An 18,643-nucleotide genomic window follows, 5' to 3' on the forward strand; every position below is an offset into this window, starting at 1 on the left:
ATCGGTCGAGGCGCAGGCGACGGGGTTGTTGCCGAGCCGGCCTCGAGCGAGGCGGAGAATCGGCACCTCGTCCGAGGCTTTACGTGTGGGGCCTCGAGCGAGACAAAGAATCGGTTCCCCATCCGAGGCCTTACGTGCGGGGCCTCGAGTGAGATAGAGAATTGGTACTCCGTCCGAGGCCTTTCGTGCGAGGCCTCGAGCGAGGCGGAGAATCGGTAGCCTGTCCGAGGCCTTGAGCGAGACGGAGAATCGGTAGCCTCGGACAAGGTGGGGGTTAGCCAGTAGTTGTCTCTTGGCTTTGACTTGGACAGGGTCTAAGCAATTTTTTCGGCTTTCGCTTAGGGGACCTCTTTTTATGGTACCCGACAACAGGAGGCTTGCATTTTGATTAGGCGAGTGCAATACTCACTTCGCTTTATAATTGTCTAACCACTCAGCTTAAGTGTTGTTGTATAAATTTTTATAGGCTATTCTCCCTCTCTAGCCATTAGGACCTTTCAATGGTGAGTCTCCCTATGCTCTAGCGGACCCTTGCCGAGCTCGTATGGCACTGGAGCGGCAAGCCGCCACCACACCACCATGCCTCGCGCTGTGGTGCCGCCATGGTCGGAGTCAAGCTTGCCATGTAACCCAAGCCGCCCGTTTGACCGCCGTCGTGTACCCGCCGGAGTACCCATAGTCAAGGCGGGAAGGGTCGGGTTTCACCCCGGCCCCGCCTGTCAATGGCTGGGGTAGCTGGAGGGTGAGTGAAAAAAATGATTTTCAACATTTTTGTTTTTTAGAAATTGATTAAAAGTGTTGATTCTTGTTTAAATCATAACTAATTATTGGGACATGATAAAAATATGAAATTTGTTCTGTAGCTTTGCTATGAGATGCTTTACCATGGAAAAATATTTGTTAGCCATTATCTATAGTTTTGGTATGCTTAAAAGTTTCATCTTTTAATAGAAAAAGGCTCCTTGTATAGTTTCTGTAGATAAAAATATTAAACCTTTAATCATGAAACTTTTTGTGTAAATGTCGTGTGCTAATCCCTTCCTTCACAAAATGTTTGGTACTGTTTTGAGTTAGTTTACTAGGTTAATTAATTTAAGTGTGTTTAAATACCTTTTCCTATGAGTAATAAATATTAAAAGGGTTTAAGAAAATGTTTAGTTGATTTTGGGAGTTCTCTGAAATGTTTATGAGATAAGTTAAATATGAAACCATTTTGATCCAGGGTAGCTTAGTCATTTTCATGATAAACAATTAATTAACTTGTATGTTGATAATTAAGTACCTTTTATAAATCCTAAAATGAAATAGATAAATGGTTGATTGACCTTAGTGTGTTTGTAGCATTTCTTGTAGACCTTGGAACACCAAACCCCTGATGTTCCTTGGCAACTTATTTACTTCCTTTTTGTGCTCATAATCAAACTTGTTGATTAATAAATAAAATGGATAACCCAAATGACTAGTTAGTAGATGCATGTGAGTAAGGCATGTAATGATCCTTGCTTGGCCTCAGGGTTCAAACTTGTGTAATGCTACTTAAATACCTTGTCTTTCTTAACTAATATAATGCGATAAGTGTGGCTTTCTTGATAACCACATAATCGACTTGTTAACCAAATAATTAAAAATGCTTTGCGAGTAATAACCTTAGTTGTACCACGGAGGAAAGTTGTACTCAACTTTCTTAGATTAGTTTAAGTTCTGTTATGCACTTATGTATCTCTCATCATGCATCATGGCATGTAGTCCATCATGTTAAGCATAATTCTTCTCTCATCATGCATCATGGCATGTAGTCCATCGAGTAATAACTTTTGGGGCTGCTCTCATACTAATATTCATCCGTACGTAATAATAATGATATGGATAAGCTAGATGGACTTGTTAGAAGAAGTCTAAAAGGGAATGGTGTTATACAAGTTTCCTTTCAGAAAAAAAAAAATTGTTCCTTAGAATGGAGAATATCTATGACAGTTTTATAAATGCAGAAAGAATCATCTACATCCTAGCTAGTCGAACTGAACGCGAACTCAGGTCTTCGGGTCCGTATTCAAACAGTCCCACCCGACCTCGTCCCAATTCGTCATTCAACTAAAGACATTGCTAGGCTAGAGAAGAATTACATTACATTACAATTATCATTTTCCTACATGGAACTTCCTATGCTGAATTTCCTGCTCAGCCTCCAACACCAAACCTGACGAAGCTAAGCTCCAGCAAGCCGAGTAGCCGACGAAGCAAAAGGCTCTTTCTTGGTCCAGTAAAGCCCCCCCTCCCTGTTCCACAAAGCTAGCAAGGGCTCTATGAGGCCACTCAAATCTGACCTGCATAGGCACACAGACTTCCCGTTTCTTTACCGATCGATGCGCAGGGGCCACGCGTACGAGCCGAGCCAGGCTGAGGCCGTGCCATTGCTTCTTAGAAATTCTCTTTGTGGAAATGGAATCGGGTCGTCGTGGTACTGCTGAACTCTATCGAAAGATCTCTCAGGGTCTTCGTAAGTGTTGGAGATCCACAGTAGAAGACGCCTGCGTGTCGAAGGATCAATTTCTTACTAAATATTTGTGCATTTGTTTAAGAAGCTACGTACGTAGGTTGATTTTCTTTTCTGCTTCATCAAAACAAGGTCGGTTCAATTTTAGTATCATATTTAACTCACCTATGCGTGAGTTCGTGTGGGCACTGGCCAGATCAGAGAACACCTTTCTCCAGTTTGGCCTTGCAAAATGCGTTCGAATCTGAAAATCCAAAGGTCAGAACAGGAAACAGGTATATCTGAATTTTGTGCAGACAAGAGAGGCAGAGGAAATGAAAGGAGATGTTTGTTTGTTTCACCTTGCTGCCTGAGACGATATCCACGCCGTTCTTAGCATGTTGAAGCGACTGGACCATGGCAATCAGGGCTGACCTCGCGTCGCCTTCCTCGTACACGCTGGTCAGGTAATTGTGCATCTCTATTAAGTCCTGTATCCCCATGGATAGACCGAGGATGTATCACTTTTTGTAGTGCGTAATAATTAGGAATGGAGGGATGTGTTAATTAGTTGTGAGCATCAGAGTAGTATGTACATCGCGATCACTCTCGGCAACGTCGTTCATGACACCTTTGAACCACTCGAAGGAGCCTTGCTCTCTGGTAACCCAGTAGAAGTAGGCTCTTCCTGGCCCATTGGTCTTGAAACTGCAACCTAACTCCGTGTCATGCGTGCTCTGCATCTCCTGTTTCAATACAACTGAACTGAACATTTTTGCTGTCCATTTGCAAAAAAGATTTGCAAGAGTTGAGCACTGTTTTACCTCGTTGAACTTTATGTTGTTTAGGAGATCCTTCAGTATGCTGATGAAAGGAGTTGCACCAATCCCGAGCCCGATAAGCAAAAGAATGTCGTATTTCCGGTAGTTTTGAGCCGGTGCACCATAAGGGCCATCTATGAAGACTTTAGGAAACCTAAATGAATAAAGCCAAGTCAGACGCATAGCTTAATCTTTAAAAAAAAATAGGCGACGTCTTATGACAAACTTCCCAGTTAAAGCCTTGTCAACCTGTTGATTAAAGTGCCACTTTGTGAAAACATTCAACAGCCAGCATATATATGAAACAAATGAGGCAATCAATCACCTAGTGTCCTCTGCCAGACCATGTGCCACAACAGTTGTTTCAAGCCTAGCTAGTGTAGCCTTCTTAGAAGTTACTTCTGCTTCGGAAGCCTGCATGCATGAAACATATTTTTCATGTCAGACTCCTATGATGAAATAGGCTCCAGATTTTTTTTTCCTTTCTGATGTGCCCAGTCAACTGACCTTCCCAAACAGATTCGTGAGTTCTGATGTCCAATCACCTAATGTACGGATATGAACGCTCAAGTAGTCATCTCCAGGAGCCGAAGTGATGGAGAAGGGGTGCCTGCAGTGCAGATATTGACGAATCTTATTAGGACAGCTCTTTTTCTTTAGGAGTGTCATGCATGCCTTGGAAAATGACATTACTGCCTTATTGGTACCATTCAAAAGGTGAAACGTCTGGGCATTTTACAAACAGGTACATCCCACTTTTGTACTTGAAGCTTGGTGGCTTCTTCATGTAAATTGAGAGCACGTTTCCCGGGTAAATTGCTGCCTGTGTGACACATAAATATATATATATATATATATATATATATATATATATATATATATATATATATAAAATGAAAATTTACTGCTAGTAGTCCTCTTTGTGTGCAGAACTTATATAAGGAGAAATTTATTTATATTAAGACAAACAAACTGAAAAGAGACCATGCATATCACTTTACCTTTATGATGCTCACGCGATAGCTTTTCTCACGAATTTTTCTGATACTTCTCTCGGAGGCATAGAAGACGACAGGGACTGCCAAGTACATCCATGTCTGAAAAGGCAAGCAAAATTGCCAGTTCAAGCTTGGTCATCACCAGGAGGAATATGAACAAAAATATATACGTACCGTTCTCTTGTACCACTGCTTGGTGAGGAATATGAAGTATGAGTGCATCACCAGGAGGACATAGGCGATCACCAGCAGGTGGTGGGCATACCAGAAGGCGTTGAAGCCCGCCAGGTGGTGCAGCGGCGACGGCAGCTTCACGACGCTCCTCCGGAAAGAGTGCGTGGCGAGCGTGAAGGAGAAGGACATTATGAGGATGAGGAGGATCCCGGTCCATCCCGGGATGCTCGTCAGCAGAATCGGCCATGTTGGCTGGACGTAGTTGAAGAAGGGCCCCAGCTTCTCCATGAACTTCTCCTTGGGGCACGACACCAGCCTGGGGAAGTCGCAGAGGACGTGTGAAAGCGTATGGGTTGCAGATCCGATGGCGATTGCAAGCGCGATGACCTACATTGTGATGGACAATGTCATTGCGAATGAACATGCCAGACAGATAGATGCATTGCGAACATTGTGTGTGGCATGTTTGCCACGGCATCACCAGCTCAGTGAGTGCAGTCTTACTGGGCATCCACTAGGTGTTGCCGAGCATCCTACTAGCCGTGTCGACCACGAACAAGCGTTATTCTGTCTCCACACACTATGGATGAAGCTAGAAGAAGAAAGGAGAACAAAGCAAGCACACACAATACAAGACACTAGCGTTGGCCGAATCTCTGTCTAGTGAGATGACAAATCTGAACTCTCTTTACTGAGTTGTTATGGTAGTTTATTTATACAACTATATCCATCTAGTCCTAGTACAGTGCACATGCTGTAACAATAACTAGATAACATACAGAGGCTAACTCTGCGCTGGCCACTACATGTGCCTACAGTGCTACATGTGAGCCGTACGGTGCCTACACCTACAGCGGCTACAGTATCACAGTAAGGGGCCTTTTCGGCGTCGCCTTCCCTTGTTGTGTTCACATAAGGTTACAGTAGATTATCTAACAATCTTCCCCTAATCCTACTGCTAACCCTTGTACCCCCTCCATGCCGATCATCTCCTTCAGCTCCGTGAGTCAAAGACGTCCAAAGGGCTTGGTGAGGACGTCCACGAGTTGCCGACCAGTTTCGACAAACTCGATGATGATTTGCCCTCCATCGACAGTCCCTGAGGAAGTGGAACTTCACGTCGATGTGTTTACTCCGGTCGTGCAGAACCGGATTCTTCACGAGGGCGGTGGTGGGCTGGTTGTCCACAATCAGTGCTGGTGGGTGAGCTTCCACGCCGGTCAGCTCGCCTAGCAGCCGGCGTAGCCACACAACTTGGCACGCCGCTGTGGCCGCCGCTACGTATTCTGCCTCGCACGTAGATAGCGCCACCACCTTCTGTTTCAGCGACAGCCATGAAATTAGGGCCGACCCGTGGAAGACGAGCACGCCAGAGGTGCTCCGTCATCCGTCGATATCCCCCGTCATGTCTGCATCACGAAACACAGTAAGCTGCAGCCTACTCTCGCCGGTCTTTGAGAAGATGATACCATGATCCACCATCCCCTTGACGTAGCGTAGTAGCCGCTTCATCGTAGCCCAGTGATCCTCTCTAGGATCCTCTATGAAGTGACTGACATAGCCCACGGGGAACGCAATGTCTGGCCTCGTGTGTACTAGGTAGCGCAGACCGCCAACGATGCTCCGGTAGAGTGTCGCATCCACCTTCGCCGCGGTGCTGGCCTTCGTTAGCTCCAGCCGCTCCTCCATCGGAGTCACGCATGGCTTGCACTCAGCTACGCCGCTCCTCTCCAACAGCTTGGAGGCATACGCGCTCTGGCCGAGCGTGAGTTCCTCCTTCCCCTATCTCACCTCGATGCCGAGGTAGTAAGAGAGTGTGCCAAGATCGCTTATTCGAAAATGAGTTGTCATCTCATGCTTGAAGCTGTTGATATCCTCCATGCAGCACGCCGATGACGATTAAGTCATACACATACACGTCGATGACAAGCTCCTCCTTCCCCCATCGCCGCATGTAGAGCGCGTGCTCGGTTGCGCACCTTTAAAACCCAAGCTCGCCCAGCGTGGCGTCAAGCTTGGCGTTTCATGCTCGGGGGGGGCCTACCATAGCCCATAGAGAACCTTGCCTAGTCGAAGCACCCTGTGCTCCTCTTCCTTGACGGCAAAACCTAGAGGTTGCCTGACAAAGACCGTCTCCGCCAGCTCGCCGTTGAGGAAGATCGATTTAACGTCCAAGTGATGGACGCGCCAGTCCTTTGCTACTACCAAGGCTAGTAGCAAACAGGACCGACTCCATGCATGCTACTGGCGCAAAGACCTCTTTGAAGTCTATGCCCTCACGCTGAACAAAGCCTCGGACGACGAGGCGTGCCTTGTGCTTGACAATGGCGCTGAGCTCGTCCCGCTTGACTTTGTACACCCACTTTAGGCTGATCGAACGGCATCCTGGAGGTGGATCGACGAGCTGCCAAGTCTCGTTTTCCTCGATCGCCTTCATCTCCTCTAGCATTGCCCATCACCAGTTTCCATCGCGCTCGGCTAGCATGGACATGGGTGGTTCCTCTACACTAATGAGTAGTAGCTCTGTGTCGTTGAGCAGCCTGCTTGCCAGACCTAAGGGACCTATGCCGCCGATGATGTTGTCCAACCTATGGAACCGCACCTCCTCACCTTCTTGGTAGGCATCTATGAACTCAGTGATGTCACTTGGAGATGAGGCGAACTCGATCAGCGTCGATGGAGTTCCCTGTTCCGCCGGAGTGCTTGGCATAGCACCTAGAGTGCTCAGAACCCTAGTTGTCATGCTCGGCACTACTTCTAGATAGCTCATCATAACTCCTACAGTGTTTGGCCATACTGTAGGAGTGCCGAGCCTCAGTCTTGGAGTGGTCGGCACCACTGCAGGACGTCTTGGCTCCGCCATGGGAGTGCTCAGGCACCCATCCTAGAGTGGTCGCCACCACTGCAGAACCTCCTGGCACCACTCCTGGCATGCTCGGCATCCCTCCAGGAGTGCTCGGCACTCTTCCCTGAGTGCTCGGCATCCCTCCTAGAAGTGCTCGGCACTGCCCCAGGAGTGTTCGGCACCTCTTCCCCAGCGTCTCCACCACCGTGGATGACCAAGTGCTCGACAATGAAGGTGTTGGTGAAGCTGCCAGCTTCCCCCATGCTTGGACTGCTCTAGTCCCAAGCCACCTCCTCGTTGAACACGACGTTGTGCGAGACAAGCACCTTGTCTCCATGTGGGTCGTAGAGCCGGTATGCCTTGGTACCCTCCACGTAGCCTAGGAACACCATGGGTGTTCTCCTATCCTCCAGCTTGGTGAGGTTCGGCTTTGTCTTCCTAACATGGCCGATGCAGCTGAATGTCCGAAGGAAGGACACGCTCGGCTTGCGCCCATACCAAGCTTCGAACGGCGTCTTGCCCGTCAGGGCTTTGGTCGGAGAGCGGTTGAGGATGAACACCGCCATGGTCACTGCCTCTCCCTAGAACCTTGCTAGCATGTCTTTGGCCTTCATCATGGATCGGGCCATGCCGACCACCGTCTGGTTCTGCCTCTCCACCACGCCATTCTGTTGTGGCGAGTATGGCGCGGTGTGGTGTTGCTCCACACTAAAGCTCTAGTTTGGTTTTGGTGAATTGATGAAACCCTAAGTGCTAACCTAGTTTATCAAGTGATCATGAGATAGGTAGCACATTCCAAGTGGTGAAGCAAATGAAGATCATAGCATGACGATGATGGTGCCATGGTGATGATCAAGTGCTTGGACTTGGAAAGAAGAAAGAGAAAAACAAAAAGCTCAAGGCAAAGGTATAAACCATAGCAGCTATTTTATTTTGGTGATCAAGACACTTAGAGAGTGTAATCACATTTAGGTTTGATAGCCGTACTATTAAGAGGGGTGAAACTCGTATCGAAATGCGGTTATCAAAGTGCCACTAGATGCTCTAACTCATTGCATATGCATCTATGATCTAGTGGAATGCTTACACCCTTGAAAATGTTTGTGAAAATATGCTAACACATTTGCATAAGGTGATACACTTGGTGGTTGGCGTATTTGAGCAAGGGTGAAGAAGTTAGAGGTAAAAAGGAGTTAGTCTTGCTGGTCACTAAGTGACCGGACGCTGGTCTCAGAGGGACCGGCGCGTCCGGTCAAGTGTGGCAGCAAAGACGCTGGCGTCGGTCATACAACCGGATGCTAGGTCTTGGACTGACCAGACGCTGAGGTCCAGGGTCCGGTCCTATTGTCGGACAGCACTGATGAAAGTTAATGTGTGACCGAACGCTGTCAAGGTCCGGTCAAGCATGACCAGATGCGTCCGGTCAAAGAAAGTTGTTTCTAGAACCTTAATGAAAACGACTAGACGCTGGTGGCTCAGCGTCCGGTTAGTATTGTGCACTGTGTCCGGTCAACTCTAGTGACCGTTGAAATCGAGACACATGGCTATCGTTGGGCGATCCGGACACTAAGGTCCAGCGTTCGGTCAACATGACCGGAGTGTCCGGTCAGCCCGTGTTGTGCCCAGTGAAGGGGTACAATGGCTCTATTTCATGGGGGCTTCTATTTAAGCCCCATGGCCGGTTGAAGCTCACATCTTTGGCCATTTTCATTGACATAGCAACCTTGTGAGCTTAGCCAAAGCCCTCCCACTCATCTACATCATTGATTCATCATCTTTGTGAGATTGGAGAGAGAATCCAAGTGCATTGCTTCAATGATTGCATCTAGAGGCACTTGGTGTTCGTGTTTTGCTATAGATTTCGCTTGTTACTCTTGGTGGTTGCCGCCACCTAGATGGATTAGAGCAGCGAGGATCGTTGAGCAGAGAGTGGTGATTGTCTTCGACACCGATCGTGGTGATTGTGAGGGGTTCTTGACCTTTCCCCGGTGGAGAGCCAAAAGGTACTCTAGTGGATTGCTCGTGGCTTGTGTGATCCTCATCTTATGTTGGTTGTGCGACACCCTATTGAGGGTTTGGCGTGTGATGACAATTAGCACGTGAACCTCCAAGTGAGTAAATCGTCGAGGAGTAGCTTGCCGATAAGCAAGTGAACCTCGGTAAAAATCATTGTGTTCATCATTTGATTCCGAGGTGATTGGTCTTCATTGTTATTCATCCTTGTGATTGATTGGTTCCTTCATCTACACGGTGGTATAACCTTCTTGATCACTCTCTTTATATTACCGCAAACTAGTTGTCAAGCTCTTTAGTGTAGTTAGTTGTGAGAGCTTGCTTGCTTGGTTGGTGTGGCTCTTTAGTTAGCCTTTGAGAGCACACTAACATAGGGTAGTGTCATAGCTATTGTGTGAATAGATACTATCTAAACTAGAATTATGGTAGGTGGCTTGCATTTTGAGTAGGCTAGCGCAACACTAGCTTTGCCTCATAATTGTCTAACCATTTTGTTAAGTGTTGTTGTAAAAAATTTTTATTAGGCTATTCACCCCCTCCTCTAGCCATTAGGACCTTTCAAGTGGTATCAGAGCCGAGGTCACCGTGATTTGAGGCTTAACAACCTTCGGTATAAAAATGGCTCAAATCAACAACACCAAGAAGCCACCCTAATTTGATGGCACAAATTATCCTTATTAGAAGTCAAAGACTGACCACACACATCAAGTCAGTCAATAGAAAAGTGTGGAAGGTAGTTGAAACCAAAATTGAGATTGGTGATCCTAGAAAATCCCACCGCCACCGAAGAAGTGCTTCTCCAAAACAATGACATTGCTCTAAGTGCTATTCATGATGCAATTGATGAAAGAACATTTGAGCAAATCAAGAATATTGAGATGGCTCATGAGGCTTGGAAGAAATTGGAAGAATCATTTGAGGGCACTCAAGCCATGAAGGGTGCAAAGGCATACATCCTCAAAGAGAAGTTTGCAAGCTTCAAGATGAAGGAGGATGAGAGTGTGCTGAGATGTTTCATAGACTTCAAGTGCTTATCAATGATCTCAAAGCACTTGGAGAAGAGGTGAAGGACAAGGACTTCTCCCACAAGTTCTTGAGATGCTTACCTTCAAAGATTTGGCACATTGGTCACAATTCTAGTGAGGAGTGGTTTGGACACCATGACACCAAACCAAGTGTTAGGAGACATCATGACCGATGATACATATAGAGATGAAGATGATAAGGAAGAAAAGAAAGAGAAGAAAGATGAGAAGAAGGATGAGAAGAAGAATAGCGTGGCATTCAAGGCCACATCATCCAAGGGCAAAGCTAAGCAAGAAACATTAAGTGAAGATGATGATTCATGAGATGATGATGATGATGAGAAGATGGCTCTCTTTGTCAAGAGATTTGGCAAGTTCATGGTGAAGAAGGGCTATCGTGCTAGGAGGAAGAAGTCTTCATCCAAGAACAAAGAAGAGTCAAGAAGGTGCTTCAAGTGTGGAAGCAAATATCATCTTGTTGCTCAATGCCCATACAATAGCGACAATAATGATGACAACAAGAAGAACAAGAAGAAGGACAAGAAGGAAAAGAAAGAGAAGAAGGACAAGATAGCATTCAAGAAGAAGAAGGGTGGTTCATATGTAGTCACTTGGGATAGTGATACTTCCTCAAGTGATGATGATGATGATGATAGTGATGATAACAAGACCACCAAAAAGAAGGTTCTTGCAAGCATTGCTATCAATGAGAAGCCTTCTCTCTTCGAATCTTCATCATGCTTCATGGCTAAGGCCACTAAGGTACAATCTTGTGATGATGAAAGTGATGAAGAACATGATGACAAAAATGAAAATGATAGTGATAGTGATAGTGATAATGATGAACCTACTAAAGATGAATTATTTGACATGCTAGAGGATGCTAGAGAACACTTTGACATCAAGAGAAGGGAATGCAAAAGCTTGCATAAGTAACTAAAAGACCTTAAGCAAGCCTTTGATGAGCTCAATGCATCTCATGAGAGGCTGGAGGAAGCCAATGAGAAGCTTGGCAAAGCTCACAAAAAGCTTGAAAAAGCTCATTCCTCTTTGCTTGATGAGTAAAATAAAAGGAAGCATATTGAAACTTGCAATGTAGGTTTAACTTGTGATATAATTGATGAATCACTATCTATGCCTATCATTGTTGCTCCCACTAACCCTTCTTGTAGCACTTCCACTTGTACCTCATCTAGTAGTGATGGTCTCACTTGTGACACCTCACTAGTGGTTGAAAATGAGAACCTCAAGAAGGAGGTCAACAAGCTCACTCACACCTTAGCTAAAGCTTATGGTGGTGAGGACTACTTGCTTATGTGCTTGGGTAGCCAAAGAGCTTCTCTCTACAAAGAGGGATTAGGCTATACCCCCAAGAAAGGCAAGGTGGCCTTTGTCCTCACAAGACTAGTTTTATAAAGAATAATGGTCGGTTTTGCACTAGTTGCAAGCAAGTTGGTCATGTACAGCAAAAATGCATGAACAAGAAATCACAAGCTAATGTATCCTTCATAAAGCTTGATTCATGCTATATGCTTACCAAGGGTACAAATGGTGTGAAGGCTAAGTTCATTGGTAAACCATTGATGGGCTCAAAGAAGAAAGCTATTTGGGTACCAAAGAGCTTAGTGACTAACCTTCAAAGACCCAAGCAAGTTTAGGTACCTAAAAAGAATTGATCTTCTTTTGTAGGTCAATTACAAAGTCGGAGGAAGGCATTGGGTTCTTGATAGTGGGTGCACTCAACACATGACTGGTGATGCAAGAATGTTCAACTCAATCAACACCAATAGCAGTGATGATTATGATAGTATCTGTTAACACTGGATTTTGGTCAATTCTGGAAGATGACAGGTAGACCCACATGCGGGAAGAAGGGTGTTAGGCAAACAACGCAAGCGGTCGGCTAAATGCTTGTGTGGTCGGTTATTCTGGAAGGCGGTAGCTCCATTCGGGAAAACAGAAGATGGCAGGCAAGACCGATCGGAAAGATAAGAGTTGTATTAATAAAGGAATCTATAAGTTTAGGGTAAGGAATCATAAGTTTCCAAGTTTGTTTAGAAGTTCCTTTGTAAATCGTAGTCCTTTAGGACTCACATTTTGTCTAGGGTATAAATGTTGACCCTCGACCATTATAAGAAGTGTTCACAACCAAATCAATACAACCGGCCCCGTGCCAACTTTCGAGTCCTCTTGTCGTGTCGTCGAGTTCTTCGAGAGGAATCATCGATCCATCGACCTTCGTAAGTTCCGACAACCTTGTTATCATGTTTAGTATCATGCGGTGGATTTAGACATGGTGCAAGCAGTCTTGTTTGTTTTCAATGGTCGTGCGGCGGATCTTTGCTTGACAATCAAGAAGTCTTTGCTTATGCTTCGTTTATGAGTAGATACCGTGCGGCAGGCGTTTACTCATATGCTTAGTGATGGCGAGATAGTTATCGGCTCTATATTAGATATGGCAAATCTAAATAGATTCATTAAGTTATCCAGTGTTGCATGTTTTAAACCTCTTATATATTTGTAACACACTTCTGCCCAATCTAGATTGATATTGTTCGGACTTCTTTCTCTTGTGGTTTTACTCGTGCTTCAACGATCATTGTCTATTCTTATATTACCCTTGCAAAATAGATAACATGCTCATAGTGGCCGAATTGTCTTAATCTAGATTGTCACATGTTGCGGGTTCATGCATGTTAATCACGTTTAAGCTTTAACGAAACTAGGTATCATGCGGCAGATGCAGGTTTTAGTTTAGTTTAATCGCTTTTATTTGTACGTTCCTTCTTCATGGATCCCAATTCGGTTGGATTGCCGAGCTTGGTTATGCATTAACTCATAATTAATTTCACTTGTTCAAACATGTCTTCCCATGCACATGCATTCGGCAATTAGGTTTTTACGTGCATTTACCTTACGATTAGCTGAATGGTTTATGAATTTGTTGGCAGACAGCTCTCTATAGCCGTATGTCGTTGTAAGTGGCTTTAGGGCCGTACATGTGGAACTGTCCAGTATTACCCGACATGTTCCGGTTTGACATTTAATTGTTTTATCCCTTGTTAGTTTTCAGGTCAAACTGACTGGCACGCTTCCGGATCACGAAACACCCGGGAACCCAATTGAAGCCACGCTTTTCGGCTTGCTGTGTGTGAGGCACAGTACATCACATTTTGTGTCAACACACTTTTTGACACGCCCGGTGGGACAGTCTGCTAGTTCAAGATGGCATCTGAGATCAACAATGATCATGTTCTGGACGTAAGCATGGCAGAATTGCCAGATAATTACAAGGATTTAGTGCTACAAGCATGTGAGCAATACCAACGGAAGTGTTTGATGTCTTATTCCAAAAACAAGAGCAATAAAGTGTTTCAAAAGCAGTCAATGCCAAGGGTTCTTCTTCCGCATCAAACTGATTACACTGAAGAGGAAGATGCTCAGAAGATGGCAGCCCTGATCTATAAAGCCATGGGAGAAACCATGACAAACCATCACACAGCTTTTCTGAATACCTTTCGGGCAATCATGATCAGTACTTTTGGCCCAATGGTTGATAAATACTTCGAAGAAAATGTTGGACCACTCAATGGGTCGACGCTTTTCAATGTTCCAAAGCATCAAGAGAGGCCTATTGGAAAAGAAGTAGCGTCGCCTTCAAATATAGGTGGATTGACTCATACTGAAAAGCAATCACATCCCACCTATGGCCAGGTGACATTTGGTACCACAGGGGAAGTGCCACCTTCGGCTTATAGAGTTTCTCCAATATCAAACAGATTGCAAAAGAATATGTATGGTGATGGGTATCAAGAATTTACTGATTACAGTGCTATCAATGCTATGCCAAATCCAGGGTATAGAAGTGTTTCAGGATTGCCTTCTGGAGTGCAAGTACAAGGAAATCAGGATCCAGGCATTGATGTTTTGATGCACAGGATGGCCGATATGATGCAAAATCAGTTCGGCTTGAAGCCAAAGAATCAATCCTATTCATACAAGTCTCCTTATCCAGAATGGTACAACAGAGTGGCGTTACCTCCAAGGGTGAAGCCTCCGACAGATTTAACTAAGTTTTCTGGTCAAGATGATACTAGTACCATAGAGCACGTCAGTCGATACTTAATGCAGCTTAGAGAAGCTGCTTCAGATGAAGCTTGGAGAATTCGATATTTTCCTTTGTCTCTTACAGGACCAGCTTTCACATGGTTCATGTCTCTACCAGCTCATTCCATTGGTATGTGGGCAGAACTAGAACAGAAGTTTCATTCATATTTCTATACGGGTACTAATGAGAAGAAGTTAGTTGATCTCATGAGTCTGAGGATGAGAACAAATGAGACACCATTGGAATATCTTCGCAGATTTAGGGAGACCAAGAATATGTGTTATTCTTTAAATTTACCAGATGATCAACTACCTGGAATAGCTATAGCAGGAATGTTGCCGAATATCAGGGAGAAGTTATTCGGTTTGGAGTTTGATGATCTTGGCCAACTTGCACAGCGTTTAGCAGCTATGAGTAACCAAGCCCAAGGATTTAGGAGAGATAATCGCTTTCAGAAGAATAATGCCACTAATGAGGTGTATCAAGGTTTTTTGGATGAAGCGACTGAGTATATTGATGAAGATGAGATAGCTGCAGCTGAGTTAAATTGGGCAAAGGAACCCACTCAAGTTAGTCAACGCTGGTTGAAGCAACAAAAGGGGACTTATGATTTTGATGTTACTAAGGCAGATAGACTTTTTGCATTGTTGATAAAGGAAGGGCGCATCAAGCTGCCAGAAGGACATCCTATGCTACGTCCTGAAGGAGTGAAAGACAAAAAGTGTTGTGGTTTCCATAACACTAATTCTCATTCTATTAATGATTGCCGAGTATTCAGAATACGAATCCAGAAAGCTATCCAAGAGGGACATTTGAGGTTTGATGGTAAGATGAAAATTGATGATCAGCCTTTTCCACAAAATATGATTTCTTTCTCTGTGAATATGGTCTCTACCAATGATCTCAAGGGTAAAGGCAAGGTGAAGGTGTTGACTTCTGATAGAGCAAAGGAGAGTGGTGCTGTTGACCCGGATCAGCAAGTCACCAGTAAAGAGCTGCAGCAACGAATTCGGGTTCAGAATAGCCGAACCGAAAAAGGTCAAACTTCCGAACCCAGAGTTACATCACGTATTTTGCTAAACAAGTGGCAGAGGGAACAAGAGAAGGAATACTGTAAGAAGCAATGGTTTATGGGAGAACGCCGGAGGTATGAGGAAGAAGTATACCGAAGGGAGCAAGAAAAATACATGACAGAACAGGAGCAGTCTCATTGGGGTTGTTCGTTCTTTAGGCATTGTTGGAATGAAGGTTTGAGGTTGCCTGCAAGAAATAATTGTCCGGAGTGTAGTGTTCAGTACTCCGAGTATAGGCAATCTCGAGTCAACCGCCGTCCCGTCTATGAAAGACTTGGAACAAAGGTTCCTGAAGATGATCGGCGCTTAAAGATAGGTGGCTTTGAGAATCAGCAAAGGAAAAGAGTTGCAGGTTCGGGTTGGATTCATAATAGAGTGCATGATGAGGAAGCTGACATCTATAAATACGTATGGCAAAAAGGACAGTGGTGTCCTCCAGGCCTGAGGAAAAGTCAGAAAAGAAGAGTGCAACGGTTGAGGAATAGGGAGCTGGAATTGGAAGTTGCCGAAACAAAGCAAATATGGCGTCCTAAAAAGAAGCCTGATGGATGTGGTCCTTCGGCTAATGCTTGCATGGCTTTCTTCCTCCCATCAGAGTTTATAGCTCCCGAAAGCCAAGATGTCCAAGAAGAGGTGTACTCTGATTTTGATGAAAGTGAATGTCAGGATTTGATGGCTCAGCTTGTATTAACACAGCAGGCTGTTTTTGATAAACCAATCAAGAATCGTCACTTGAGACCACTCTATTTAAAGGGATATGTCAATGGCAAGCCTTTAACTAAGATGTTTGTCGATGGAGGGGCTGCTATCAATATCATGCCTTATACTACCTTCAGGAAACTTGGGATGACTAATGAAGAATTGTTGAAAACTGACATGGTGCTCAGAGACTTTGCTGGCAATCCTTCCGATACCCGAGGTGCTATCCATGTCGAGTTGACCATTGGATCGAAAACTCTGATTACTACCTTTTTTGTCATTGATGGCAAGGGGGCATATAGTCTACTCTTGGGCAGAGATTGGATCCATGCTAATTGCTGCATTCCTTCAACCATGCATCAAATTCTCATTCAATGGATTGGAGATGATGTTGAAATTGTACATGCTGATGATTCAGTAAGTGTTGCTGCTACAGAGTCTACCTATTGGGAATATGAAGGCGTTGATTGTTTCTCCGAAAAAGTGTGGAAAGAAGGTCCTGTGAATGTTTTCAGCGAGGACCAACAGCCGATCCAAGCAGTCGGCTCTCATAGTAATTTTTAATGGGAAATCCTGTCGATGGCAACAAAGGAAAGTTGGGACGTGGTTTTATGTCGGCTGATAAATTGGAAGAAATTGATGTTGGTGATGATTCTAAGCCAAGACCGATGTATATTAGTGCAAAGTTAGACCCAGAATATAAATCAAAGTTGATAAACCTGTTGAAAGAGTTTAAAGATTGTTTTGCTTGGGATTATACGGAAATGCCTGGATTGGATCGTTCCATTGTTGAGCATCGATTACCCATTAAACCTGGATTTCGTCCTTACAAACAACCTCCACGGAAGATATACAAAGAGGAGGTATTAGCCGATGTAAAGAAGGAAGTTGAAAGATTAATAGAAGCAAACTTCATTCGGCCATGCAAGTATGCAGAGTGGATTTCAAATATAGTACCAGTATACAAGAAAAATGGAAAAATGAGAGTTTGTATAGATTTCAGAAATCTTAATAAGGCAACTCCCATGGATGGTTACCCAATGCCAGTTGCTGATTTGCTGGTAGATGCAGCAGCAGGTTATGAGGTCATTAGTTTTATGGATGGTAATGCTGGCTATAACCAAATTTTTATGGCAATAGAAGATATTTCGAAAGCAGCTTTCAGATGTCCTGGTCATATTGGTTTGTTCGAGTGGATAGTCATGACGTTTGGGTTAAAGAATGCCGGTGCAACTTATCAAAGAGCTATGAATTATATTTTTCACGAGCTGATCGGCAAGATTGTAGAAATCTACATCGATGATGTAGTAGTCAAGTCTAGAAATCATGAAAGACATTTAGCCAATTTAAGAAAGACTCTGGAGTGCACAAGAAAGCATGGCTTGAAGATGAATCCAAACAAATGTGCCTTTGGAGTTTCGGCTGGTGAGTTTTTGGGATTTTTAGTTCATAAAGGAGGAATTGAAGTTGGTAAGAAGAGCATGGAAGCAATAGACAAAGTTGTGCCGCCAACTAATCTCACAGAATTGCAATCATTGTTAGGCAAAATCAACTTTGTAAGAAGATTCATATCCAATCTTTCAGAAAGAGTTTTACCCTTTTCCCCTTTATTGAAGCTCAAGAAAGATCAAAAATTTGTATGGGGTGACATACAACAAAAGGCTTTTGACGAGATCAAACAATATATGAAAGCACCACCTGTGCTGGTACCTCCACAACTTGACAAGCCTTTTAAGTTGTATGTGGCGGCCGATAGCCTAACGATAGGATCGGCCCTTATGCAAGAGTTTGAAGGAAAAGAAAGAGTCATAGCTTATCTTAGCCGAAAGTTGTTAGACCCAGAAACAAGGTATTCGGCTGTAGAAAAACTTTGCTTATGTGTATATTACTCATGTACCAAATCTCGGCACTATTTGTTGAATTCCGAATGCGTGGTGGTTTCTAGTTTTGATGTAATCAAGCATATGTTATCAATGCCGATTTTGAATGGAAGAATTGGCAAATGGATTTTAGCGTTGTCGGAATTTAATTTAAGATATGAATCGGCAAAGGCGGTAAAGGGTCAAATTATTGCCGATTTTATTACCCAACATCGGGATCTTTCTGTTGAAGTGGTAAGCATTGTGCCTTGGGCTTTGTTCTTCGATGGATCATCTTGTAACAAAGGTGGTGGTGCTGGTATTCTCTTGATTTCCCCACAAGGAAAGACTTTTGAATACGCGGTTCCTATTGAATTTCATGTTACTAATAATCAGGCAGAGTATGAAGCATTGATTAGAGGGCTTCGGCTTCTTATAGAAGTAAAGGCCGCTGCTGTCGAAATCTTTGGGGATTCTGAGTTGGTGATTAATCAATTGAATGGTTAGTATGAATGCAAGAACAATGTGTTAAGAGAATATTATGAGGAATGTAGA

At 44.2% G+C, this 18,643-nt stretch overlaps 1 protein-coding gene across 3 annotated transcripts in view; it reads right to left on the reverse strand.

Annotated features, from left to right (window-relative positions):
* Window positions 1–1,925: 1,925 nt before the first annotated feature.
* Window positions 1,926–18,643, reverse strand: part of LOC136452236 (putative respiratory burst oxidase homolog protein H) — a 35,064-nt gene continuing 18,346 nt past the window's right edge. Inside the window, exons 6-15 of one of the 3 annotated variants that reach the window (XM_066452857.1) lie at window positions 4,467–4,853; window positions 4,296–4,391; window positions 4,002–4,117; window positions 3,802–3,904; window positions 3,620–3,708; window positions 3,298–3,448; window positions 3,070–3,219; window positions 2,836–2,964; window positions 2,660–2,738; window positions 1,926–2,528 (exon numbers count right to left, since the gene is read on the reverse strand). In XM_066452857.1, coding sequence (XP_066308954.1) covers window positions 2,419–2,528; window positions 2,660–2,738; window positions 2,836–2,964; window positions 3,070–3,219; window positions 3,298–3,448; window positions 3,620–3,708; window positions 3,802–3,904; window positions 4,002–4,117; window positions 4,296–4,391; window positions 4,467–4,853 — 1,410 coding nt within the window. In that variant the 3' untranslated portion in view covers window positions 1,926–2,418. Of the gene's footprint in view, window positions 2,529–2,659; window positions 2,739–2,835; window positions 2,965–3,069; window positions 3,220–3,297; window positions 3,544–3,619; window positions 3,709–3,801; window positions 3,905–4,001; window positions 4,118–4,295; window positions 4,392–4,466; window positions 4,854–18,643 lie in introns of those variants that run through there. The other 2 variants (XR_010758784.1, XM_066452858.1) reach the window with 2 other exon arrangements.

The sequence above is a fragment of the Miscanthus floridulus genome, chromosome 5 (assembly GCF_019320115.1).
Source record: "Miscanthus floridulus cultivar M001 chromosome 5, ASM1932011v1, whole genome shotgun sequence".
Taxonomy (NCBI): domain Eukaryota; kingdom Viridiplantae; phylum Streptophyta; class Magnoliopsida; order Poales; family Poaceae; genus Miscanthus; species Miscanthus floridulus.